The 27,558-nt window shown below is 38.9% G+C and overlaps 3 protein-coding genes across 4 annotated transcripts; all 3 read left to right on the top strand.

The window, feature by feature from the left end:
• Nucleotides 1–971: 971 nt before the first annotated feature.
• On the top strand, nt 972–27,558 carry hoxc10a (homeobox C10a). Of its 2 annotated transcripts, XR_005207285.1 has the most exons (3): nt 972–1,834; nt 4,173–5,511; nt 27,428–27,558. XR_005207285.1 is itself a non-coding variant. In XM_037772977.1 (2 exons), exons 1-2 carry the CDS (start codon nt 1,102–1,104, stop codon nt 4,448–4,450), a joined length of 1,011 nt encoding a protein of 336 aa, XP_037628905.1. In that variant the 5' UTR covers nt 972–1,101; the 3' UTR covers nt 4,451–5,780. The 2 variants fall into 2 exon arrangements, 1 of the variants encoding a protein (XP_037628905.1); XM_037772977.1 differs by lacking the exon at nt 27,428–27,558 and having other exon boundaries at nt 4,173–5,780.
• hoxc9a (homeobox C9a) lies at nt 12,830–15,476 on the top strand. Its single transcript, XM_037772985.1, has 2 exons — nt 12,830–13,578; nt 14,633–15,476. The coding sequence occupies exons 1-2, from the start codon at nt 13,011–13,013 to the stop codon at nt 14,875–14,877; spliced, it is 813 nt and encodes a 270-aa protein (XP_037628913.1). The 5' UTR covers nt 12,830–13,010; the 3' UTR covers nt 14,878–15,476.
• On the top strand, nt 19,465–23,977 carry hoxc8a (homeobox C8a). The gene is made up of 2 exons (XM_037772986.1): nt 19,465–20,621; nt 22,288–23,977. The coding sequence occupies exons 1-2, from the start codon at nt 20,183–20,185 to the stop codon at nt 22,614–22,616; spliced, it is 768 nt and encodes a 255-aa protein (XP_037628914.1). The 5' UTR covers nt 19,465–20,182; the 3' UTR covers nt 22,617–23,977.

Here is a 27,558-nt window from a genome sequence, read left to right as displayed (position 1 = left end):
AGTTAATATTTTGTTGCTCATTTCAACCAGTTTAACAGCCAAGTGCGGCTTCACGACTTAGCCCAATCTAGTTAAAGTTAACTGGGCTAATTGGTCCTAATAAGATTTAATGTGGTTGCTTTTTAACGAATCCTGGTGTTATTCTGTTGGAGTAGTAAGTTATTTCAAGAAAAATGTAAATTAATAATCTGAGGGTCAAAATAAAAGATAAAGAGAAAAGGTTTTCGTAAATAATGCATGAAATGTGTTACTGTAAATCTACAAAAGGATGTCATTTCAGAAGGCATCACAATGTTAAATTTAGCAGGTCAAATGCAAAAGCGAACCTTTTAATTTGTATGCTACTCCACAACATCAAGGGTTAAACCCTCGTCTGCAATTTGACGATTTTTTTTCTGTTTCAAATTCATAAAGAAGTTTTTTTAAGCATTTCTCTTCAGATTTTCTTTTTGGATAACGCACCTGCGTACAGCTTACCTTACTATAAATCTGTGGCACCGACAAATCGATGAAAACAAACAAAAAGAACAGACACTAAAATGCACTCTTATGTCTCATGGCAGCTCGTCGATTCGCTTCACTTCCACGTCGCTTGTTCTCCACAACGAAACGAAAATCACACATTGCCTGCATTAATAATCATTTAAACACAAAAGTTCTGAACTTAAACCGAATTAAAACACCCCAAAAAGCCACGTATAGTAAGTGCCTTTTAAAAAAACGCTGCTGCAGCCGCCGCCCTTTGTTCCCCCTGGTTGTGGGCCTTACTGTCCTGACCCCACTTTGGCCGCTAGGTGGCGCTCTTGCTCCACCAAAAACCCTCCAGCTTCTCCAACTTGACCGCGCTGACGTCACGTCAGTCTGGAGCATCAAGGCCACTTCCACTCCGCTATTGGTCTTAAAAAATCACATGACATGTCTCCCACAGCATCCATAATGATGTTACTGATATTTTTTTTTTTTTGCACCCCCCTCCTCTCCAAAAAGATGTCAGCATCCTACTGTCCTTATTCTCCTGGAGGAATCCCATAGTATAGTCCAGACCAGTGAGTGGAGAACACACCAAAGCGATTATACTGTGTTGTTGCCAAATGCAAAAAAATGTCATGTCCGAATAACTTCCTCATGGATTCCTTAATGGGAGGATCATCTTCCTCCTTCAGGGGTGAGGGTTATTCCAGCAACCCCGGGATGTACCTCCACACATCTGCAGCTGCAGAGTACGGATATTCAGTGATGAGAAACATTGGGAAGGTTGGACCATCTCCACTCTCCAAAAGAGACGAGCTTCTTCTTCCTCCGAGCAGCTTCCAGGATGCGCCCTACCTGTCAACACAGCTGGCCACATGGACTCCTGCAGGCTCCAAAAGCAGTACTAGGGACGAACAACCTGTTGCCCAGCAGTGTTTACAACCCTGCTCCTCGTTTCCAGCGGGCAACGTCAAAGAGGAGGCGTTTTGTTGCCTCTATCAGGATCAGGATGACAGCAATAAGGGGAAACAACAGACAACAGAGTCGGCCACTTACATCCGGCTCGGAGACAACAATAGCTGCAGGGCGGCCGAGCAGAGCGCCTCGTCCAGCGGATGTTTCCTCCAGGTGTACCGCGGAGAGAGGCCGCTGCAGCAGCAGCAGCAAGAGCACCACGAGTTTCCCTCCGGCTTCTCTCTGACCCACTTGGCGACATCTGTTGAATCAGCATCAGAATCGACAATAAGTTGCAGCAAGGAGACAGCGAGAGAGGTCGCAAAGACAGATGAGAGGAGTCAGAGCAGGAAGGAAGAGAAGGCCAAGAGTGACAGCTGTTCAGATAACTCGGACGGGGAATTAAAAGGTAGACTTTTTACCCCCCTCTTCCTCCTCCTCCTCCTCCTCCTCTTCCTCCCCACTTGACACACATTCATGCATAACATACACACATCTGCAGAAAGAAATTCACGAATGTTCTTTTTGGAAAACAAGGTTGCATTGGTGTTTACCATGAGTGAAATAGATTTGGATAAACAACAACATAGTGCTGCAATTTATTATGGAAGCCGAAACGTGCAATGCTCAGTGACAGCTTTCCTCCATTTTTAATTTTTCATATCCATTTTCTTCTTAATACTCATTGCAATATATACAAATGTATGACTTATAAGCCCAGTCAGCTTTATTATATATTCTTTGGGTCTGTAGTTTGTTTGTTTTCAGCACTAGTTTCTGTCACATCTGTGTCATAATATACGGTGACCACACGATTGTGTGTGATTGTGTTCCAGGCTCTGGCATTAAAGTGCAATGATAATGTCCATTCTGTCACTGGCAGTATATACTGTCAAATCACATGTTAGTCTGCATGTGGCATCATTTGTACACACTATTCTCTGCGTTTCTTATGAAACATTAACATTAATTTGTAGTATATTCCACACGTGCATTAACTGTTATTCGTGCACGCTGTGTCATGGCCCAATAATGCAGACTTATGTTTGATCGCAGTCTTATGAGGCTGTATGGGCATTTGACAGCCTTCGCCTAGCAGGGGTTATAGTGCCTGTGGCATTTAACACCTTTCCATTAATGTGAGAATGTGAGATGGGCAGTTATCATTGAAATAAACACTCTCACACACACATACCCACACATATCACTGCACTCTCTTTCTCTTTTTGCATGGGTCATTTGCATTGTGAGACGTAACCGTTTCTAACAGCACCATTTTACGCCTCAAAATGCCTGGTATCAAGCCAACTTCAAATTCTTTTTGCACCACAGTTGAAAACCTTTTTTTGTCACGATGCCCTGGCTTATTACAAAACCCTCAGGGAACATTTCTCACTATTCTATTTATCATAAATACATTTGCACTTTTCTGCGTCGATGCAACGATAATTCAGGATAATTCAGTGCAGTTTTTTGCAACATTATTTAAAGTGAAAGTCCACGTCTGAGTAGTCATAATATTTTTTCCTTTATTCTACCAGTTAATAACAAATAAACCGAATGTATCCGTTTGACACAAATTCAGTAAATTAACGGTTTAAACAGAATTTTTATTAAACTGTAACAAAAGGTTGATCATATTTTAAACACCCACATATAATAATAATAATAATAATAATAATACTTATTGTTGTTATAGTTACGCCCCTGGTAAATTGATGGAAGCTAAAATATTGCAAATCCTTCTGCCGTTTGTCTTTAGCTCTTATTAGCTTCAGTTTATTGTGTTATTTATTGATTTAGCTTCATACATGACGACCAACAAGCTCGTTTTATATTATTTTAATTTAATTAAGAGGATATAGCCAGGCAATGTGACCATCTATTTGAGCGCGTGTGTGTTTGTGCGTGTGTGTGTGTGTGTGTGTCCTGTTAATCCCATATTACTGAATTAAATGTTTTGGTAATGATTAAATGTGGGGCCACACACTGAGTGTTCACATTAGGGTAATTATTACTGTAACCTACATTGTGTGTGTGTGTGAGTTTGAGAGTGTGTGTGTGTATGTGTGTGTGTGTGTGTGTGTGTGTGAGAGTTTGAGAGTGTGTGTGTTAGGCGTTATTCCCTAGAGTCTGCAACCTAATCAAGAAATTAACTGAATGTGCAGCAGTGTGTTTTCCCTTGCTATCACAGACATGTTTCATTGTCTTTATTTTTTCATTTTTTTTTTATAAATCTAGTATTATGCTACAGAGACTTCCTTTTTTTTTTTTTTTAGGATGAACCCCCCCAAAAAAACCAATTTTCATTTGGCTCCGGCGTGCAAAAGGTAATAACATTTTATGGGAGTCTGAGGTCCAACAGAGACAAAAGAAGTGCTTACACACCCCGGTTTGATTTGATCTAATTATAGCTGTACACCACACAAAAGCAATTTGCAAGCAGGAGTGGGAGTTGTAGCAAAAAGAAAGGTGGGATGTTCGGCATCCAATGTTCATTTATTCAAGTGAGAGTCACGGAGAGAGTCCACCACACCCAGGTAAATCTGTTCTTTCTAAACAACTCATTTTGATTTCAGATGAGCTGCTGTTGAATGTGTGTGTGTGTGTGATTTGGGCGTGTACATATCTGGCATCGAGTGCATTGATGGATGTTTATTTATAGAGCTGCATGTGATCTCTGCACACAAAAATGTCTGGATTTTTGGCCACTGTTGCTCATTGTTTGTCTTCTCTCTCGCTTGTAGATGATTTATCCGCGGAAAAGACAACGGGAAGCTGGTTAAAAGCCAAAAGTGGAAGGAAGAAGCGGTGTCCCTACACAAAGCACCAGACGCTGGAGCTGGAGAAGGAGTTCTTGTTCAACATGTATCTGTCTCGGGAGCGCCGCCTGGAGATCAGTCGGAGTATCAACCTGACCGACAGACAGGTCAAGATCTGGTTCCAAAACAGACGCATGAAGCTCAAGAAGCTCAGCAGGGAGAGCCGAGAAAGAGGGCACAGTGCAGTTTATAACTATTCCTGAAGACATTTACACAGACATACACATACACACCCACACACACACCCACACATATTACAGATACAGACAGACATGCATGTGTCATCTAGTAATACATTCACTCATTATCAAATTTTTCTTTCTGCACACACACATACACACGTCGTGCCTTCCTATATGAACTATAAAAACGCCTCCAGGTGAACACTTGCGTTGGAACAGTGAGATGCCATTACCTTTGCAATGATAATTATACTATAACATGAAGCAAACGGAAGGAGGAGGCAATCTCAAAGTAGTCTATAAATAAACTCATGGCATGCAAGCAGTTTTTTTTTTTTTTTTACTTTGCTGAGCTATATAATGAATGTTTTGCCACTTTGTGCAGCTTCTTCGTTTGGTATAGTCTGTTGCTTCGTGCAAGCGTTTAATGTGCATGCACGAGACGATATTAAGCCATAGTCATGGCAAACGATTCCAAAAAAACAATTAAAAAAAAAAAAAAGGAGGGGGAAAATGGGAAAAAAGGTATTAGCAACTTTGTCCTTCCTTTCTGGCATAGTGGTGCAAATGAGAAGGGAGGGAGAGAGACACTGCAGGATGAGAGAAGAAGTAGATCATGGCAGTTTTAATAGAAGTGAGAGACCATAACGTTGATTTAAATATTATCCAGGTGACCACAGTAAGTCAAGGTCATAAAATTCTAATGTCAGGTTCGCCCTGGAAAGCGTTGGGGGTGGATTTTATGATCTGCAAATATAATGTGCTGCAGCAGTAAAGATGCGTTTAAAGGTGTGTGTATGTGGAGGAGGGCTAATCCACAGCAGAGAGACCGCAATGTGCAAGGATCCAGCCGAGGCTGCTGGGCTGGAAGGAGCAATCCGCCTACCATCCACCGCCCAGGGATAATGGAGCTTCATGCATGGGAGCAGGAGATAAGAAAAGATGGTGGATAAAAAAAAGGGACAGCTATATACCGCGACTGGAGCTGCAGGAACAATAATAACAACATGGGCATCAGTGGCAAACACGTGGATAACTAAACGCACCGGTGGAAGGAAGGCGTCTGCAGGAGGCGACTGAAGGTAGGACCCTTTTTTTTTTTCTTTTTTTTTTTACGTAATCAATTTATTTCCTGTTTTGGAAAAGTATGCAACATCTGTCAGAGAGGGAGCTTGCTTGACAGCTCTTGTGGCACGCCTGGTGCACGCCTGCACACGTCGATAGTTTATAAGTTGTTGGTGATCAAAGAGCGTGCTGCTCATTTCTTTCTTCTCTTATTTCACTGCGATCAAAATGCTGCTGGTGGTTGAATATTTTTGCTTTATGTGTCTAATTGCTGACTGATTTTTTAAGCTTATTTGGAACAGCTGAATAAATGGCTGTGCAATGCTGGTGATGGAATAAGAACAATAGCATATTAAGTCTGATTTTTTTTATTTTTTTTATGAGCAAACAATTGATGCTAGAAGTTGTCTACAGGCAGTGATTAGAAAGTAGCTTCATTTTAAGCTATATAGTGGATTATGTTGTGTTTTATTGTGCTGGTACTCGCCTTTTCTCTCTTTGTGCTGAATAGTGTTAATCCTCTCTTGGCTTTTTTGCATGCATTGTCCTTTTTCCTTGGATTTTTAACCCCTTTTGCGCGAAGCTGAAGCGTGGTTTAGGTAGTTTCATGTTGTTGGGGTTGGCTTCCTGGCTCGGCAACAAGAAACTGCCTTGATTACGTCAGTTCGTCTTCATCAAGGGCACAATTTCCGCTGAATTACCCCCTATAGTCACCCAGGTCCAGGCAAATGGCATTGTAAATGAACTGGGGCTGCAATACCTTGGACAGAGACGTTTTTTCTTTCTTTGCTGTTATTTTTGTGGCGGGCTGTAAAACCTTCTGAGGCTCTCAGGAGGAGAATAGGTTGTAAACAACATGGGGTAAAGTTTTAGACTGCCTTATATTGCATCTGTCATCACTGACTGTCTGCTTAGGTTTAGTGGTTTCAGCTGCTTTATGATGAGCTCAATCTGGATGGATAGATAGTTACCAGATAGATGGATAGGATAGATGTAACATATTGTACTCATTCATTTATCTGACAAATTGACAAATTAATCTGTAACAGGAAATGGATGCGTGGGGACATTTCCATAATCTTATATGAGCATAAGTCTTGTTCTTGTAAATGCTAACACACTGCTGCTTGAAATGTATTATTCCAAAATGCCGTTCAATCCCAATTTCCGATTTGCTGCAAAGTTTTATACTGCGAAGTGGCCTAATATTAAAATAGATATGATACTATATGATCTGAAATAATTCTTAAAATGAAAGTTGAATGTTTTCCACAAACTTCGACACACATAACAACAACTTAACACTGACACTCGTGACAGCAATCATCTCATTAGAAGTCACATTTTGTTAATTGAGGCCTATTTTTTTTCCAGAGAAATTCCTGCGAATTATTTTTTTTTTCTTATTAAATATCTTACCTCATATCTTCACATCATTATTTGGTTGCTCTTATACTCTTGTTTTATTGCAATAGTTTGGATTTAAACTTCAATAGCACAGAGTTATTAGACGTATTGCTGGCACATATATATATATTTCGGTATAGCACGAAAGTGAGTCACTAACCATCACAAGTATAGGCCTATAACTTTATTTAATCCAGCCTAAACCAGTCATCAGTTTGTTTACTAACATTATTGATATACCTATTATGCAAAGGGGAAATTAATATAGGCCAATAACAGTCAGCAAAGTGATGAGTTTATCTTAAAAGAAGCACAATAAGGTATTTATGGAACCGTCTGTTCTTGTGGCTCAGTCAGCATCTTTCCAGTGTTTATCCTGGTCACTATTTTTATTTTTGCTTATTAAATATCTTAACTGGTATATCCATATCATTATTTGATTACTCTTATATTCTTGTTTTATTGAATAGTTTGGAGTTAAACTTCAATAGCACACAGTTATTATAGACGTATTGCTGGCACATATATTTATTTTGGTATAGCACGAAAGTGAGTCACTAACCATCACAAGTATAGGCCTAATCCAGTCATCAGTTTGATTACTGACATTATTGATATACTTATTACCTAAAGGGGAATTAATATAGGCCATACAGGACAATAACAGTCAGGAAAGTGATGACTTTATCTAAAAGAAGCACAATAACATATTTATGGAAGCGTCTGTTCTTGTGGTGCAGTCAGCATCTTTCCAGTGTTTATCCTGGTCACTATTTCCCCTTGTTTTCTCAGCCCCCCTTCCTTTTGGCGGTAGTGCAACTGGAAGAGACAGTCTGGAATCCAAAGTCACTTTCATTCAGCTCAGTGAATGAGTGTCTTCTCCAGGAATGCATCACTCACAAAGACTTTACAGCGCTGGAAACAGCCCCGAGAGCTGCACAGATTCAACCCTAAAACCATATACACATAAAGCAATTTATTTCACTTTGTAGTGGGCGCACAGTTAACTGAAGGCTTTAGTCAGCCACTTCCTTGGGACAGCTGAAGATGGGTTACTGCCACTGGCATGATCAGACATGAACCAAATATGCTTTCCTTCTTCTTCCTCTTTTTTCTTCTTTTTTTGACATACATTATTAACTTTTCTTGTGAGATTTATATGGGAAATGAGCTCCTCGTGCTTTATTTATTTATCAAGTTATAGTATAATTCAGAAGACGAGGGACGTTAACTTTCTTTCATTGGAAAATGTTAACCTTTTTATTATTTTGAACATTGTTGGCGACATAAAACTCACTTTTTATTTTTTATTTTTTTAATGGCAATTAATAATTGAGAATATTCCTATCCGCATTGCGTGGTTTGGTTTCAACTAAGCTGTTTACGCACAAAAATGCCACAAATAGCGTTTTTTTAATTCAAGGGATCGTGATCATTATCATTACTACGCCTTTTTTAACCAAGAAAAACTGTTCTGTAGGACACGATTTTGCAAAATGTACTGTATATCAGAGGATATACATATATATACATATATATAGAATATCTGTATTGATCAGCAATATGTCTCAGCTGAAAAACGGAGGGATTTCATCAATAGTTTTGATTTAAAAATGCTTTTGTGACAGTCTGAAAGGAGAATTTATCAGTCGTGTTTGGATGAAACTGTAATACGCACAGCGGTTATCTTGGATAGAGAACACTGTAATACAGTTTTGGGTAATACGGATAATTTTGTGGCATCTCTGAACACACACTAACTTTTGTTTGTTTGTGCGGTTCTTTCTGTTTAGTACATGGGTCGTTATAAATATATCATAATATGCACTTTTGAATTTATGAATTTTCAACATTGCAGAGTTTAAGCGCGTATAAAATGGCCCAAATGTTGCCTATGTATAGACTGCACTGTGCGTGTGTGTGTGAGAGAGAGAGGCCTGTTTGTTCTGGAGGTTCATGATCAAATGTCTTCTTATTTTTGACTATTTTTTTTGGACGAGATTACATTTAATATCTTCATTATTGACAGAATAGATCATGTGCTTTCGCCCTGTCAATCACACAGACACAGCCAGTAGATGCAACGGTGCGTGTCTGATGAAAGAAAGCCATGTTGCAACGCATACTTTGTTTGTTTGTTATTCATCCAGCCAGCAATGATACGAAGTGATTGTGGTGATGGAGGTGAAAACAAACAGACTCCTTTTGACAATGATGATGGATCATCTTTAATTAGATAATATGCACAGGAAGTTATTTGATCTGGTTTGTTTTTATTATTATTATAATAATAAGAACATTGAGACTAATTTGCAGCCTGTCGTAATCTGCCATTCACCCTTTTTATACTGTGAAGATTTTGGTTTTGTTGTTTAAACTGCGGACAGATTGATCTTAATTGAAGCTGCCTTATTCAATAGGTATCTTTCTTTGCATTTTTACCCTAACAACTATATTTAGGTGAAAAGCAAACACCAACCAAAGTGCCAGTGCTATTGAATTAAAGGCGTACTTGTTTTTAGCCAATGATTTCAAATGAATATGAAGCCTCTCCGCACTGCGGATGCACCCAGACTGTCTCACTGTTTAATGTTGTTGTCTGTTGGCATCTACTTGAAGTATAACCGCTCAAAGCTGCACATAAATATTTATATATCTTATATCCAAAACAGAAACATTGTTCTGCTCAGTAAAAGCTGCTGTGTCCACTGTGCGAACATTAGCCCTATAGGCCTATATCTGTCTGCGTCATACTGCTAAATATGTCTAGTGCGTATTTGTTCATTTTTATGAATAGAAAATCTTGTAACTGAGAAATGTCAGAGCCAGGCGTATTCTGTAGCGGAATGATAACATCACTTTAAATCAATGTTATCATCATTAATTGAGTTATATTTTGCATTTGAGTTGTATATAGGACAAATCCAGACCAGTACATCCCTGAAGATGGAAACAGATAGTAGGCTCCAAGAGGGAGTCTGAGGACAGATGGCGTCGTGTGTTGTACAGACTGTAATTTTTTTTGATTTTGGACTATATGAATAAAAATGGACTTGATTATAGACATAACATAGAGCCCATGTAAAAGTAAACCAACAGTTTCGTATCATTTGTCTCCTGCTAAACCTGTACTGTTACTTTATTCACCCATTTCTATAGTCGTTCTTTTCATATATTGGTGATTACTGGATCACCATCAGCTTTTACGCATGCACACCAAAGACGAATGTCTGCCTTTGGTACGCAAAAAGTAGACATTTTATATATTTTCTATTCTATTATATACGTTAAAAACGAAATAAACAAACCACTCCTTCTTGTTTACAGCAGGCGGTGTGTCTCTGTAGGTAAACATTTTGAGGAGGAAGTGAAAACGTGTAATACGATATGGTTTGGCGATGCAACAAAGAGACATGTCTTCGGCAGTATAATCTTAAATAGTCTAGTAGCAACTCCACTTGTGTTCAGGAAGAACAACGGAAATAAGAAACAACAACAAATTGATATTTAATGATGCAATTTTTTTTTTTATTAAAGCACAACAAAAACCTGGATAAACGACTCGAATAGATACATTGAAAAAAAGAAAATCCTCACTTGACATTAATGGACACACACACACACACACGCATACACACACACACACACACACACACACGCACACACACATACATACATACACACAGATGCACACGTACACACAAACACAGGCGCACACCCAAAACAGTACAAAGGATTATTCACTGGATTACTCTGGACATAGATACGGGCTATATAATGTATTTATATGACCATATGTTATGGTAATAAATGGCCTCTGAGCACTTTTTCATTCTGCTTTAATGGCAGCAGCAGAATAAACGGATTTAGACCTTCAACCTGCAGAAAACCCCTTTAAAAACACCTCTAATTTAAGATAAGTAATTTACCTTACTTAAATTTACTAAACATTTGTGCATTTCTGTAAACATGTGTTGAAATGTTTGACTCAACCGCAGACTCACGCGCATTCATCAGCGCGCACCAGGACGCCGTTTGGCGTGATCCGGGTTAAGGTCTGGCGTCTGGCCTTTTAAATTTCATGGTTGAATCTGAACTCATGCAGCCATGACAAACATCGCTCTTACTTATACTGATTCCATTTAGTTTTTACGTCACGGCGTCAAACAATATTGGAGTATCAATGTCAGTTAATTTCCAAGTACAAGAACTCATTTGAACTTAAATTGAATTTGGTCTAGATTAATTAGTGACGTCATGTGATCCTTGTAGCTTGGGTGATGACAAAGGCGAGATTTGTTTTTTAAAATGCCAACGCTTTTTCCTGTTTTTATTTTTCCTAAAGATCACTCGTAAATTGTGATTTATTTGTAAATTTGGTTTCCGGTTATGTGTCATTTATGGAACCACAGTGCATCCAGTTGGAGTTAATTCCAGCATAGTGAAGAGTGGTTGCACTACTTTAATTCCACTTCTGAAAGGCCTAAATCCATCCATATATTTCACATTCTTATATTAAGTTTGCAATAGTTTAATTCAAGTAGCTTTTTCTTCCACAGGAAAGTAGTGTAAAAACATATTTCCAACATGAAAACAGCAATTACGCACATCATCATACTGCATCACACAAAATAAATACACATCCAAAACATAGATAAAGCATACATACACACACACAGCATTGAAAGTCACCCCAATAACACGCATCAGCATCACCGTTTCTCCAAAAATGTACAAATACACTCCTGCACCAAAGTCACCACATCCCATAAATATAACGTGTGCAGCTTTTAGGATTTCCTAATGCACCAGCACCCAGTTGTTATCGACCCAATCCAGTCTGCACATGTGCATTAAACTTTCAGTATTTATGCCACAATTAGTCTAATTTGTGTTCCCTGTGACACTGCATGCATGGTCTTCGGTTATACTCAGCTGCTTCATCGTGTATTGTATTATTTGCTGTGTCGCTGCAGCCCTGCAGGGTTGTTTCACAGCCTACTAAATGACAAGTATATCACAGTAAAGTCTTGTCATTAGATCCAACAGTAACATTATCTGTGTTATTGAAAGCTTTCATCTAGTTAGACCTTTAACGAACCTTTTTACCTCCCTGCAGTCTTCTGTCTTCGGCCCTTTTCTGTTTGAATTGTTTCCCATGCATAAAGTGGTGGTGGTGGTGGTGATGGTGGTTTTATGTTGAGCGAGGAAACTCGGATGCAGTCTTATTAACGACACGTTTATGAACAATCAAATGGTCCTCGTTAAAATTTATTGATGGGGCATAAAAACATGGACGGTCACTAGCCGAATATAACCCTCTGTAGTGGGCTGCTTGTCAAGAATCTGAATCCCCTCCTCTCCTATCTCCTCCGCAGATCCCATTTTTAGGAGAATGGTTGGTGTGTTGCAGCCTCGTTAAAACGGTGCAAACTTAATTGTTGGTGTATCCTGCAGCAATGATCCAGTATTTTGAGTGTGTCTGTCTGGTTTATATGTAGCCACTGTGAAGCCTCACTCTCTCTATTAACAAATAAGGAAGTTATAAAGCCGTCACTTTTATCAAAACTGCTTTGATAAAGATAAAAAGGCGATTCAATAAACACTTTAATGCTGTAATACTACCCATTGCACTACGGATTTCGCCCAGACAGAGATTGATTACACCATCAAATAGTGCCTTGCTCGCTTTTAGACGTAATGTGCGCAGGTCTGTGCTGCGACTATAGAGAAAAAGATCCACCACCAGCACTCACTCACTCACAAAAAGGTTTGCTTTAAAAAAGGAAAGCATGCTTGTTATGGAAGTTACCTCTAATGCATCCCAGAGAAAAAAGAGCCAAAAAAAACCACTTCTTTAATCCGATTTATGTTGCATTGGAGGATCCCATGCAGGATAAGTGTGGCGCATTGATCCACTGTACAATTTTTTGTGTGGAGGGGGTAAATATAATCACGTGGTCTGCGAGGCAGCCAATAGCATGCAAGGGAAAGCGTTGAGAAATAATTACCTGCCTTGATTGTTCTATGGCTAGATAAAAAAGTACACATACACTCCATATAATAATCGGATGCATGTAAAAAAGAGTCAGGGAAGAAGCTTTTCGACATGTCGACCACGGGTCCCATAAGTAATTATTATGTGGACTCCTTGATCAACCATGAAGCAGAGGATGTCCTTGCTGCAGCTCGGTTCTCCTCGGCTCCCGGTTCGCACCCAGCAGCCGGCCCTCGAACGACGTCTCTAGTGCCGGAGTGCTCCGACTACCCTTCCTGCAGCTTCGCACCCAAACCTCCCGTCTTCTCCACCTCCTGGACCCCCGTGCACTCCCAGTCATCTGTGGTTTACCATCCGTACAGTCACCACAACCCGCACTTAGGCACAGACTCGAGGTATATGCGCTCATGGCTGGAGCCCATATCAGGCGCGGTGCCTTTCCACGGCTACCCGAGCAGCAGCAGGCACTTTGGGCTGAAACCAGACGCCTTTCAGGAGCACAGAGCCGCCACAGAGTGCCTCGGCTCCACTGGACGGACCTACACGGATTATCTGTACTGCTCATCCACTGACATGCGAGACAAGCAGACGCAGCAGCAGAATAATATCCCTTCACCCGAGGAGTCGGAGCTGCTGGCTACAGGGAAGCATAAAGACGAGAAGCTGGAGCTAGATCCGAGTAAGTTCAAGCTCCCTATACATTCTTTTTTACAACCAGTTTTTTTGCTTTGGGGTTGTTTTTGCTTTTTTGCTAAGAGGCATTTTAACGCCCTATATACGTAAAAGTGCGTTTCATCCTCCCTGTTTTCAGCTCAGCCCTAGATAGTATCGCCTCTTCTGCTATAGGAGGGGAAAAGCTTTAGGAAGTATAAAAGACAAACGCCACCAGGCTAATATTGGGGCTATAAAACCAGACAGGGTTGTAAACATGGACTACAGGAATTGGATTTGGAAAAAGCTGCTCCTTGATGTTTAAAAACATGCAAGGTGCTTATTTTTTTTACCCAAAAACCGACATATGAAATAACCCTATTCATCAGTTAAATGCTTTATGATGCATTTTTACGACCATATTTTTGACCCCGTGCCATTACACACGGCACATTCAGCCCCTATAAGCTACTTTCAGCCCTGTTTTATTTATTATTATTTTTATTCTAGGCCCTTCATTTCGGTATCTATTTGATCTACCCAGTGGTAGAATACATTATTCACCATAATAATATTAATGAGGAGATGATATGCATGTAGTTGCATATGAAAAAGTTTCTCTCTTCTCTTCTCTCTGGGTTCCAAAACAAATTCACATGACTCTTCCAGTCCAACTTGAGGAATGTAGGGACATACTGGAGGACTTTCACCACCACGGACCTGTAAAGGCTTGAACCACGGGCCATTTTATGGGCCAATAAAGTGAATAAGCGCATTGAGTATTTTACGACGGTGTTACTCACAAGTCAAGGGGACAAGGAAGCAAATCAGTGTAGGGTTGGATTAGTCTGAGGCTGAGAATCTGCCCCTCCAAATGTTTACTATCTGCTAAAACACTAAACTTGTGTATGTTTAAAAAAAAAAAAAATTGTAGCACCTTGTCATGAGCCCACAGAATTGTAAATCCAGAGGCACATTTTTCTAAATGTGCCAGTCATTTGTTTCAGTTTTGAAAAATGTGTCACAGTGTTGCCCCCATAATGTTCTGCCTTTTATTCTTATTATGGTTTTTATACTTGCAGATAACCCTGTGGCAAATTGGATACACGCTCGCTCCACGAGGAAGAAGAGGTGCCCTTACACAAAGTACCAGACTCTCGAGTTGGAAAAGGAGTTTTTGTTCAATATGTACCTAACAAGGGACCGCCGATTCGAGGTCGCGAGGGTCCTGAATCTGACCGAGAGGCAGGTCAAAATCTGGTTTCAGAACCGGCGAATGAAGATGAAGAAAATGAACAAAGAAAAGACCGACAGAAAAGAACAATAATGTGGACTTACAGTCACAAAAAAACAACCATAATAACCACTAGTCACATGGACAGCACAGATGCATCAAAACACACCATGATCCACCTCTTCTCCTCTTCATATTTATCACTTTGTTGGATTTTTTTTTGTATTAACCTTAACTTGATGCTGATTATGTATTTTTTTCCAAGTGCACATTTATGTGTCCACAGTATAAGAAAAAGAAAAAAACTTCCAAGGAGATAATTACATTCTACTTTCACTTCGAAATACCTTTTATGTTTTTTTTTTGTAAAAGAAAATGATACAAGTGCAGTTTGGACACGTTGCAACTGTCTGAAGAAAGAGAATACTTGAATTCTTTTGAATTTCACAAACCCATAATTTATGATGTGAATGTTTTTCTTTCATGTTTTTCTTTCCTTTGTACGTTGTTGTGCAGGTGCAGTATTTTGTACAGAAACAGAACATCTGCGATCGGACTTGTCTTGTATTTTTTGTGATAGTTGTTGCTGTAATTTGTGCATCTTTCCTTTTTTTGTTGTTGATTGTAGCCTTACGAGTTTAACTATAGAGTGTAGATATAGACCTCTGCAAATATAAACATAATCACTATAAGTGCTTGTTTGCTGTATTCATTTGACCCAACGTGGATATCGTGTAATTGTGGCTCTGCAGAGAGAGGGCCCAACAAACAGGATCTCATTCAATATCAACTTAACTTTTTAATTGATTTAAAAACCGCAGGAAATTTGGGTTTGCCAGATCACTATAGCTACATGTTGCAAACAGATGGATGTTTGGTAAATAATTATGCCTCCACATTTCTTCCTAACATGTTTTGCACGACGAGCATTCCTCCAAGTACAGCTAAGGCCTAAATGCAAACCGCAAATCTCATTTAAAGACTCAAGACAACATTGTTTTAATTTAGCTTTGCATTGCTTTCAATCGGGCTCTTAATTAGCCTTTTTTAAGCCTCAGACACGTACATTTATAGTTGTGCATGTATTTAAGAATATGTGGCACAAATAAACACAAATGAGCGTGTTTTGGGTGTGGAAGAGTGCATTTCTCCAAGAAAAATACGCACCGATTTTGCTGCAAATCATTCATTCTGCTGTTGTGTTTACGGTTTTTACTAATATGGGTGATGTGCAGCAATATATTTCACTTAAATTGTGCACAAAACATTCTTATAAGAGCTAAAAAAAAAAAAAAAAATGCATGAGGCATGTGTTTTATTGCTCCATGCCTTATATGTGTTTAAAGTACCCAAAACTATTTGTGCAGTTTTGCATATTCGTTTATAAATATTAACCACTGCTATGAGGTATTTTTACTAATATGGGTGATGTGCAGCAATATATTTCACTTAAATTGTGCACAAAACATTCTTATAAGAGGTTAAAAAAAAAAATGTATGAGGCATGTGCTGCATTTGTTTTATTGCTCCATGCCCTACATGTGTTTAAAGTACCCAAAACTATTTGTGCAGTTTTGCGTTTATAAATATTAACCACTGCTATGAGGTATTTTTCTTTTACCTTCTAAATAATCTTACAGATTGCTAGTTTTCTACAGGCGTAAACAGGGCGATCACAAGAATATGAGGCTTAAATTTAAACATTTGAGTGTTAAAAGTGAGAGACAATTTCCTCCCCAAGTCTCGCATTTGTTTCCTGGGATAGGCCTTTAAATTGCCTTTTTGTGGTGTCCAAACAATACGGACAGGATGCTGTGATTTCAAAGCCCCTAATCCAGTGCATTTCCGCTCCAGCTCGGACAAAAAATGCCAGTTTTACAGCCCCTGTTGGAGCTCGGGCTGTTTGTCTCAAATGCAGACGAACAAAGCAAACTCGACTAACTGGCTAGACGTCTGGGCTAAATTACTTTATGGTTTTAATGGACGGTGGTGGTGGGACTCCTTCAAAGGAGAGTCATGCGCACCGTTCAGGGGATTTTTTGCCTGATGGGCCAGGAGCAAAACCCCCTCCACACTTCATCACATGAGTGGGCTATTAGCCTACAATTAGATGGGAAAACGTCAATAGTTATTGAGCATAAATATGAGTGCTGCAGGAGCACTGTTATCTCCTATATGAGACAGGAAAAATAGATCCAGCACAAGAAAACGTGCTGTAAACCAAAAGGAGATTGGAGGCATGTAGTTCCAGATGTGGTGGCAAACAGCTTATTTTACTCTGCTTTATTTATATTAAAATAGACGTGATACATACACGGTTTTGGACAAATGGGGAGACCCTTTTCTGTCCACATCGCAGTTGTTTCTGATTGGTGGATTCTTTGAGGTTTAGGGACGCATGTGGACACTAGATGACGCTGTTGGTCCACGTTTTGAGCAGAGTCTGTGTGTTTTTGAAGGGCTTTCTTTGCAGCTCTGTGGCTTGGCTGAAAAATGAAGAGTAACCTATCGATGACAAAATGACAGATATGGTCACACACCGCATTTAGTGTAATAGGCCACAGAGCAAACGCTCCGGAATGCAGAGAGCTGGTTGTTGTGTCCGACACAGAGTGGGTGCATAAACATATTTTTAATATATTTTTTAAATATAAAAAATATATATTTTCTTTTGTCTTGTGGGTTACATTTTTATTTTAGTTTTTGTCATTTTTTTTGTTTTAAAAAAACAGCTCCAATATTCTTAAATTTGTGAGTTAATTGGGATGTTGTGGTATTTTTTTTTTTTTTTATTATTATTATTTTTCTTTTTGCTACCCATTGTGTGTCCATTAAAAATATAATCATTTTCCTCAGACAGGTTTTTAGTTTTGACAAAGAGCAATAATATCTGCATTTAGATGGGATAATACGTCATTGTGTGTTTGAATTGCTATGAAAACTGTGTCTGGATTAATATTATTTTTTTTGATTTATTGTTTTTTATTAATTATTATTATTTAACTTAATTAAAATGGGCCACCTAAGTGGAAAAACAAAGAAACACACATTTAACATAATAGCAAATAGCACAATTAATGAACAGCCAGAAACAATATTTAAATATATAAAGACTTTAATAACAATTGCATCAGTAACATCAATACTATAAATAGCAGCAGAAACAACAACATTATATATAAAACTCACTTCATGCAACAACATAATAATATTAATAGGCCCAATAATAGTGACAACAAATTATATTTAATTATGTAATAATTATAATTCCATTGTGAGAACAGGTTGGCACAGTTTGATGAAAGAACAGCAACCTGCTCATTTCATCATTATATGTTTCTGTTATGACGTCTGTAGCTCAAAGTCCCCAAGAAATGTGCGACAATGATTGGCAATCTGCATATTTATAGAGTGTGAAAGGTCTATAAATTCGCCCAGTGCGCCTTTCATATTTTACGATGATGTGTATAAAACGTCAGTAACCCCACAAAAAACCACACTGGCATATTTGGAGAGAGAGAGAGAGAGCACCATACAAACTATTGAGCTGGGAATTGTACCGCGCGCTCATTGTGTAGCTAAACATCCCATGTAAAATTTTATGAACTCCTCCACGTGGGGAGATTTACTGCTGATCCTCGTCGGTTTTTACAGGGTCAGTTAGTGGCACCCAGTATTCACAGGTCGTGTTTATGTTTGCGTGTGTCGGTATTTTAACAGCGCATGGTGCAAAGTGTGTCGCCCTGGCCTTTATATACTCGATTACACCAGGAGGATGTCTTGCTTTATTCTATTGTTTTGACTGTATGTCATAGTATTGTGTATATTTAGTGGTCTATGCAACATTTGGGGTTTTCATGAACTTCACAAATGCTATAAGGTGACCTCCTCCTGCTCATAAAAGCAACAGAAATGAGCATATAAGCTTTTAACTCATAACATCTTTATCCTTTTATAAAGAGGAAACCTTCCCTCTTTTATAACCTCCATGCAAAGACAACAACTGTAAAGTCTGACTCTCTATATATACAGTATAGTGGAAATGTACCATGTGTCATAGTCTTTTCTACTCCACAACTCCATAGGATGTTTTGCTTTATTCTATTGTTTTAACTGTAATGTCATAGTGTTGTCTTGCTTGTGTATTTGTAGTAGTTTATGTAACATTTGGGGTTTTCATGAACTTCACAAATGCTATAAGGTGACATAAAAGCAACTGTTTTCTAGAAATGAGCGCATAAGCTTGCTACTCCTAACATCTTTATCCGTTTATAAAAGAGGAAACCTTCCCTTCTTTTATAACCTCCATGCAAAGACAACAAGCTCAACTGTAAAAGTCAGACTCTCTCTCTCTCTCTATATATATATATATATATGTATATATATAAATATATATATAGTGGAAATGTACCATGTGTCATAGTCTATTCTATTTTAACCACTACACAACTCCATTGATAAGCTTGTGTAACAAAAGCCTTTTTGTGTGATAAACACAACATGGATCATATTTAAAGCCTCTCTGGTTGTTGGTTATGATTAGTGCAGCTCCTCTCTCTCTCAAGGTGGATATATATACGTATAGGGCCCACTGTTTTGCAGAAATGAGCGCATATAAGCTTCAACTCACGACATCTTTATCCGTTTATAAAAGAGGAAACCTTCCCTCTTTTATAACCTCCATGCAAAGACAACTGTAAAGTCAGACTCTATATATATATATAGTGGAAATGTACCATGTGTCTTTCTATTTGAACCACTCCACAACTCCATTGATCAGCTTGTGTAACACAAAAGCCTTTTTGTGTAATAAACACAACATGGATCATATTTAAAGCCTCTCTGGTTGTTGGTTATGATTAGTGCAGCTCTCTTCTCTCTTCAAGGTGGATATATATACGTAGGGCCCACGTCTGACCGGTCGTAGGAAGATGAAGGGGTGGGTGGAGGGTGGAGGGTGGAGGAGGGTGGGGGGTGCTTGTGGTGGGGGTGGTTCGGTGGGAAGCTAAAAAAAAAAAAAAAAAAAAAAAAAAAAAAAAAAGAAAGAAAGAAAAAGAGCAGCGACTGTGCCGGTGTGGAGCAAGCCAGCTTTAACCTTATATCCAAACGCACACATGCCATGATCCTGCGAGGAAACCTGGAGGAATAAAAAACCACGACTGTGAAGAGAAATCCGATGAGAGGAGCAGCTCAGAGAGAGTGAGCTCGCCGTAGATTGTCCAAAGGGGCAGCGTTTTTCTCCTAGTTCCGGTTTGTCTTTGCCTCCTGTGCGCTGCTGTCTGTCTGTTGCAGAGAGAGAGTTGGGACCCCTCTAAACAAAAGGCTGCACATCATCATCCTAAAGGGAGAAGATATTCTACTGCAGAAGAAAGCCCCTTCTGCTTGATGCAAACTAAACATGAGCTCCTATTTTGTTAACCCTCTTTTTTCCAAGTACAAAGGCGGAGAGTCACTGGAGCCAACTTACTACGACTGCAGGTTTCCACAAAGCGTCGCCCGCAGCCACACGCTGGTTTACGGACCCGGAGCAGCAGCACCACCGGGCTTTCAGCACCCGTCCCATCATGTGCAGGACTTTTTCCACCACGGGACCACGGGGATCTCCAACCCGGGATACCAGCAAAACCCCTGCGCGCTGGCTTGCCACGGAGACGCGACGAAATTTTATGGATATGAAGCTCTTCCGAGGCAAACGCTTTATGGTACCCAGCAAGACGCGAGTCTAGCGCAATACCCAGACTGTAAATCGTCGAGCAGCTCTAACCCCGGAGAAGGACAAGGCCACTTAAATCAAAACACCTCTCCCAGTCTTATGTTTCCTTGGATGAGACCCCACGGTCAGAATCAGCATTATTATTATATCATTATTTCCTATATTCGTTCCAATGTTACTGCTGTGTGTGTTTGTGTGCGCATGTGTGTGTGTGCTTATTATGCTTGAGTATACCTCCAGTGTGTCTCTATAGCTATAAAATAAGTTAGTGAACATGATGGGACAGATTCAACCTGTGTATACTGCACTGCAAGGCAGCTGTTTAACTCTGCAGCACATGTCCATACAGGACAGTTTGAATTTTTTTGCTTTTCAAAAGTGCCTTTTAAAAAAAAAAAACGCACGATCACAGCTCATGACACTGGCTCTTTTGAAGGCAATTATCGTTGACATAAGATATTTCACAAGCTCTAAGAGAGGGGAGAGGTGGTGGAAAGATGAATAAGTCATAGTTTAAAATATGGTTGTGGTAGTGCCACACACACACCAGTAGCATGCAGACTGACTGACAGGAGGGTTTTATAGCTGAGACACCACTATGTAGCCTAGATTATCCACAATCTGGGTTTAAAGGGTTTATTGGGGGGTAATTTCACCCACATGGGGCCCCCAATGTGTCTCTCAGACTCATATAGCCATAATCATAAGGGCTTTTGTAGATATTACCCTATACCTCCATTCATGGATCATTCCTGTTCAGGCTATCAGGCTACATGAACTCCACACAGGTGTATAAGCTTCATTTTTTATCTGCTCACATAGATATTTATCATTATAATCTGTCCCCATCTGTTGTTACACATGCAGTTTATAATCTATCCTCTCTTTTTCTCATAGTTTACCCTCCTCTTCTCATTTTCCTCATGTGTGTGTCACTGTGTATATGTGTGTATGTGTGTGTATGTGTGTGTGTGTGACTGAAAATCTCACCCAGGCTTGTATATAGGCCCTGTTGCTAGTGAAGGAAAACCATACTAATACTATAATATATAATAGTTTATATACTTTAATTTAAAACACACATGTATTGATTTTGTTTGTAGGAATTTAGCACCAATAAACTGCAATTTAGGACATTTTTTTGCTAAATTTATAGATGTATTAGTTAATAATTGATACGGTACGATACGATACAACTTTATTGTCAGTTTGCACTGAAATTCATTTTGCATCCAGCTCAGTTTGAGAAAAAGTACACATACAATAGACACACTATTACCATATAGACAGACAGACAGACAAGTAAGACCCATCAGACAAAAAAAACCCAAAACACATCACAATTATTCATACATAACCCATTAAAAAAATTACCATCTGTCCTCTGGATTTACATTTATCTTTAGCAGCAAATTAATTATTATTTAGCCATTTTCTATATATAAAAACAGTATTTTTCTCACACTCACCCAGTAAACTCTTTAGAGGAAGTGTCACAGTCGCAGCTCCTGCACAACAGATCTGTAAATGGTATAAAACATGAGTGAAAATTATACCTTTTTTTTTTTAGAAATCCCATATTCTTATTTGCTAATATATTTACCAATATCACACTTTAAATTATAGAGCTCTGTATGAGTGGATGTGAAGGAGCTGATTAGTATTCATGCTGAAGGGTGAAAGAAGCAAATGTTGAATTAATTATAAGTCATCTGAGCGTTTTCTTTTTTTTTTTTTTTTTTATTATGGAGGGTCAGTCCAGCTAATAATCTGGCTTTATTTCATTCAAGCCCCAGGAAGACGGAACGGGAGGCAAACCTACAGTCGTTACCAAACTCTTGAACTGGAGAAGGAGTTTCTCTTCAACCCTTACCTGACGCGCAAGAGGAGGATCGAGGTGTCGCACGCGCTGAGCCTCACCGAGCGACAGGTGAAGATTTGGTTTCAGAACAGGAGGATGAAGTGGAAAAAAGAGAACAACAAAGACAAGTTTCCGGGTCAGAGGGGAGAGGCCGAAGCCGAGGCCGAGGAAGAGGCCAACGAGGACGGTGAAGTGGAAGAGGCAGAGGCAGAGCAAGAGGAGAAAGAAGCGGAAGAGAAAGAAGAGACCAAGGAGTGATTTTTATGGTCCCTTTTTATGGTTATATGGCTGAAAAAAGAGAAGAAGAAAAAAAAGAGAGGCCCCCATAAACAGACGAAGAGTAACAAGGAAGGCAGAGAGAGCGTCAACTTTATGACCATCCTTTCATTTTGTCAAGAGGGAAACAGGAATCCCTCTCATATTGCTTATCATAAATAGACAAAATTCTCACTTATCCTCTAACATAATTTGGGATTTTTTCCAGTATAGAAAGCTACACACAGCTTGTAGCACATTTTTTATTTCATAGAAATTTTGCCCTTGCAAAAACAAAAAAAGGGTCAGCAAAAAAAAGCATGTTATAGATGGAAAATGCCTTTTTTTTCAAAATTTGCATTTATTAATAATAATAATAATAATAATAATAATAATATGAAAAAGCATAGCCAAATAAGATCAAAACATGACCAACGCCGACCTGTGTTGTAAATAGTTTATAGCCTACATTTAAAAACGTCATTTCAGAAATTGTAAGCGAAAAATGTAGGCCTATAACTTTAGTATTAAGTGTTCAGACATCATCGCAGCAGTTACACCGGCTATAGAAAACGGCCATGTGTGTAGAAGTCCACACGTTTTATTACTCTAATTGTTACTGTTACTGTTTTACTCGTTTTCATGTGAATGGCCATAGACAAAGATAGCCATTTAGCTCCTCAGACATCTTTTTTCTAGGATTACCAGGGAAATGCAATCGTTTGAAATCCTTTGATGCTACCTAAACCTGGGGGAATTGCAATAGAGATTTCTGAATATAGAGATTTCATATGGTTTTAATTTTTAAAAAAAGTGTTCTATTATCAACCTTATATTATTAAGTTATGTATATGTAGCATTTACCCGATTATACAGTTATACACTTTGTTGAAGACAATTTGTGAGTCTTGGGAAGACAATTAGCTCAAAGCCAAGCAAACAATGTTGAGATTGTACCACGGCACTACCTATAAACTCAGAGCTTTGCCTTTTTTGCTGGATTTCTATAATTCCTCTACTATGTGGCATCGCTCTGAATCTCGATTGCAAGCTATATATATATTTCCCCAACAACTAAAACTGCCTATAACGCACATTTTAAACATGTGTATGATAAATACCTGCTACAATTACAAGGATTTTAAAAAGTTAAAGGGAATTTTTATTTTCAATGTGCTGGTGACATAGCGTAGTTGTTTTTGCACTGAATATAATCTTTATGTATGTCTTGTTATATATTGATGTTAACAATATGCTCGTTTCCTGGTGTTTTCTCCTGTGAAAGACGGAATTGTGTGTCCTCCCCACCCCAACGCTGCCATTGTTGATGTAAAATCACGAATAAACAAGATGGCTCACAATCATTTCTGTATTTTTATTGATATTACAGCCCCCCATCCTCCCACACACACACACATAAAATGAGGTGCATACATGCATGCATGCATATGTCAATATGCAGTGTACATATTCTGCTTTTCTCTCGAGTTATAAACTTTGAGATTGCTGCAGAGCCTCGGTTTTTCATATCCGGATGTAATTTGATACAAACAGTTCAAAGAAGGAAATGGTTAAACGTGCAACAATGTTGTTTCTGATGATGCTTTGATTTTTCAGCCCATATACGCTCACATCACACATTTACTGGCTGCAGCAGCAGCAGCAGGGAGGAAGAGGAGGAGGCGCAATATAGCCTCTTGACTAAAAGTTTGCCTAATTTAAACTTTCCAACTTATTCGATTAAATAAAAAAATAAATAAAAAAAATAGAAAAAAAAACGCCAGACTTGCGTTTGCAGACGTATCCCCTTTACCTTTTAAGGAAAAAGATTGCGAGTCCCATTCACAGCGTGCGTCCTCTCCTAAAGACTGAGTCGTGTTTTGATTCATCCTCTTAATAAGAAACTTCCTCTCTTCAGGGAGGATGCGAAAGCTTTCCTTAATGAATCTTGGGGATGAATAATGGCTGTTTGAGATGAGATGAACAAACATCTGGCGTGATGTTAATAATAATCAGACTAAATAATGTGCAAAGCATGAGGGAGGCTTTATTTATCCGTCTATACCATATAGCAAGGTGTTGTGTGAAAAACTTGGGTGTCCATGCAGACAAAAAGAAAATCAAAGAGGCCAAGTGCAGGTAGTCTAACCTAACACCTTGTGTCTCCTCCTCTCATCTCCTCTCCTCTCCTCTCCTCTCTCCTGTCCAGCTGCTGCTGCTTTTATGATGGTCGGTTTAGAATAAAAGGAGGAAATGAGCAGTTAACATGAAATCAGAGTGTCATTGAAGTAGCACAAAGCACCGGTGCAGCCAATGTAGGTCACTTGAAGTGTTTGCCAAATAAAATAGTCGCTCGTTTATTTTGATAAAAATCTGATCCTTCTATTTCAAATCATGTAATTTGATCTCCTCTTATTCCACTCACTGTTGGCAACATTATTCCACCCACATTTCACTGAAAGACGAGCTGTATTTTTAATTTAAAAGGCCAATAACAGACTTTTTTTATTATTATTTAATTACAACTTTAATGTATTATTAAAACTACCAGTGCCCTCTTTAAGTGTAGTTGTTTCAGTGTCGTGCAGCTAAATTATTCAAAACTCCTGGTGTGTCTGTCTGCTTTTTTATCCTCTCAGTTACAGACTATTTGAATAAGCTGAGGTGATCCATTCGATGTGTATATGAGAAACTGTGCATGCAAATACTCCACCGTGCAGACTACTGTAAGGTGTGACTGCTATAGGAGACTGTTATTCCTTAAAGGGAATAATATTTAGTTATTAGGTCTTGAACTTTAATTCAAAAATGTTTTATTTTTTTAGCTTGAAGGTAGATTAAGAGATTTGGAAAATTAGGGCCTTTTTTTAGACAGAAAAAAATAAGCAAAGCTGCAGATTTCTTTCAATTAACAGTTGTTTCTTAATAATTGTATTTATTTAATTTAAGGAAAACGAACTTACTGATAAACATTAAAGAGCAATATTTATTATTATATTATATTTAATATTTATTAGTATTATTACTGGGAAAGTCAGTGCAGCCTAACGAATGAAATCGAAACGAAAGCACAGTTTCACATGCAGGCTTTTCGATTGCATTTGATTTGTGTAAAAAATGGTAGATTGCTTGCAAACTACTTTTTAATATCCCTATTTTTTTCCTCAACACAAGTCCAAGCTGATACCACAAAAGCAATCTTGCAGATCTTCAGTTCAGGTTTTTTTTTTACCTCCTTAATTGTGACTTGTATTTTATTTTCCCTGAATGAAACAATGGTGCGTAAAGACGCAGCCTTTTCATCCAGGGTGTTTATTTCTCTATTTACGTGCGTGTAGTCTTTAGAAAAATCCGGATGTGTTCCCAAGTCGCAGCTATTCTGCACCACTGTGTGTGTTAGTACTTTTACCACAGGGTTGACGTTACCAATAAAGTTTAGTGTACCTGTTGTAAACTTTTATTGGCGGTGTAAAGGCACGGCTCGGATGGGTCTGCATCTTTTGTCTCTTGTGTGCCGAGGCTCAGTGTGGAGATCACGGCCTGCAAGGACAAGATGCACCGCTCATCCAAGTATGTAACTCAACATTTCTTTGATTATTTGGTTTGTAGGCAATTTATTTTATTCTGGCATATTTTATGCCATATTTTTTCTTTATAAAAAAGCAAGAGGCATTGATCTAGTGGGAATTATGAGATAAAAACCTGCGTGTTGGGCTCAAAATGAAATGATTTCTCCTCTATTGTCCTCTGCATCTTGAATTATCTTCCTCATTTTTTTTTAAGATATATTTCAATGCAATATTTTTGTTGAAGACAATTTGTTGTAAACCCAGTGGCCGCCTCCTTATTTATAAAAAGTCCGTATTTTCAAATGCGTAATTTCTTCCTTCTCTCTGTGTTTGTTTTATACTCATATAGATCCTGTTGAAAGTTTGAACTAGATTTACATTGTATGTTTTGCTTGGCAGGTAGCTAATGTTGTGTGTGTGTGTGTGTGTGTGTGTGTTCACTGTAGGCTAAAACTCCACCTTTCCTGCTTTTCAAGTTTAAATAACGACGAAACCCTCCGGCCACTTCAGTTCAGTTTGACATAATCTCCATATTACGCATGTAGCTGGAGCATCAGTGGAACCTGATATCTGCTCACTTGTACTTGTATTCCAGCCTGAGAATCAGTCAGAAAGAAAGAGGCCCTAATATGGAGGTATAGTTTCGCTAATTGAAGTTTAATTAGACATCTCTCTCTCTTCATGTCTCTCTTCCTTCTCTCTGTCTCCCCTCCCTTTCTTCTTCCTCACTCACACACTTTTTATTTCCCATTTCCCATTTCCCGTTTGGCTTTGGCTACATCATGCCATACAGCTTGTCCACCAGGGGATCTGTCATATTTTTTTTTGACGCACGTCTACAATCTGTGACATATGTTGGGGGAAATCTCCATCTCTCCATAGCCAAATCGTGTGGCCATTTTTAGTTTTGTGCAATCGAGAAAGAAAAAAAAAAGCGAGGGGAAAAAAGATGGGTGCAAACATTCCTTGGTTGTTAAAGGGAGAAATTTACAGCTGAGTAATAAAAGTTTACGACTGAATCCTCTCTGCGATTGGCTGCGGCGAGCCACGTGGCACACGCTCTATGAACATGAACTTTATGCTGTTGTCTATTCTCTGCTCCTTCCCTTGTATCAGGCAGCAGACTAAAAGCTGGGTGCGTAGAAAACCTCTTTTTCTTTTTACTCTAATGTTTAAAAAAACTGCACCAGACATGTTGGGCGCTGCTTTAGTGTGATATTCATCCGATCTCCGACTCCCTGACAGAGGGATCTCCAGCTTCCTCTACCAGCCGCTGCGTTTATTCCCCCTGGAGGCAATAAAGCCGCGTCTGGGAAGGAAAGAGAAAAAGGAGCAGCCTGCTAGAAAAGACTTTTCTCGGCAAACAGACAGACTAC

Source organism: Sebastes umbrosus, chromosome 6, assembly GCF_015220745.1.
Source record: "Sebastes umbrosus isolate fSebUmb1 chromosome 6, fSebUmb1.pri, whole genome shotgun sequence".
In the NCBI taxonomy this organism is placed as follows: Eukaryota; Metazoa; Chordata; class Actinopteri; order Perciformes; family Sebastidae; genus Sebastes; species Sebastes umbrosus.
The sequence above is the reverse complement of the archived record's forward strand: the minus strand, read 5'-3'. Positions and strand labels throughout refer to the sequence as shown.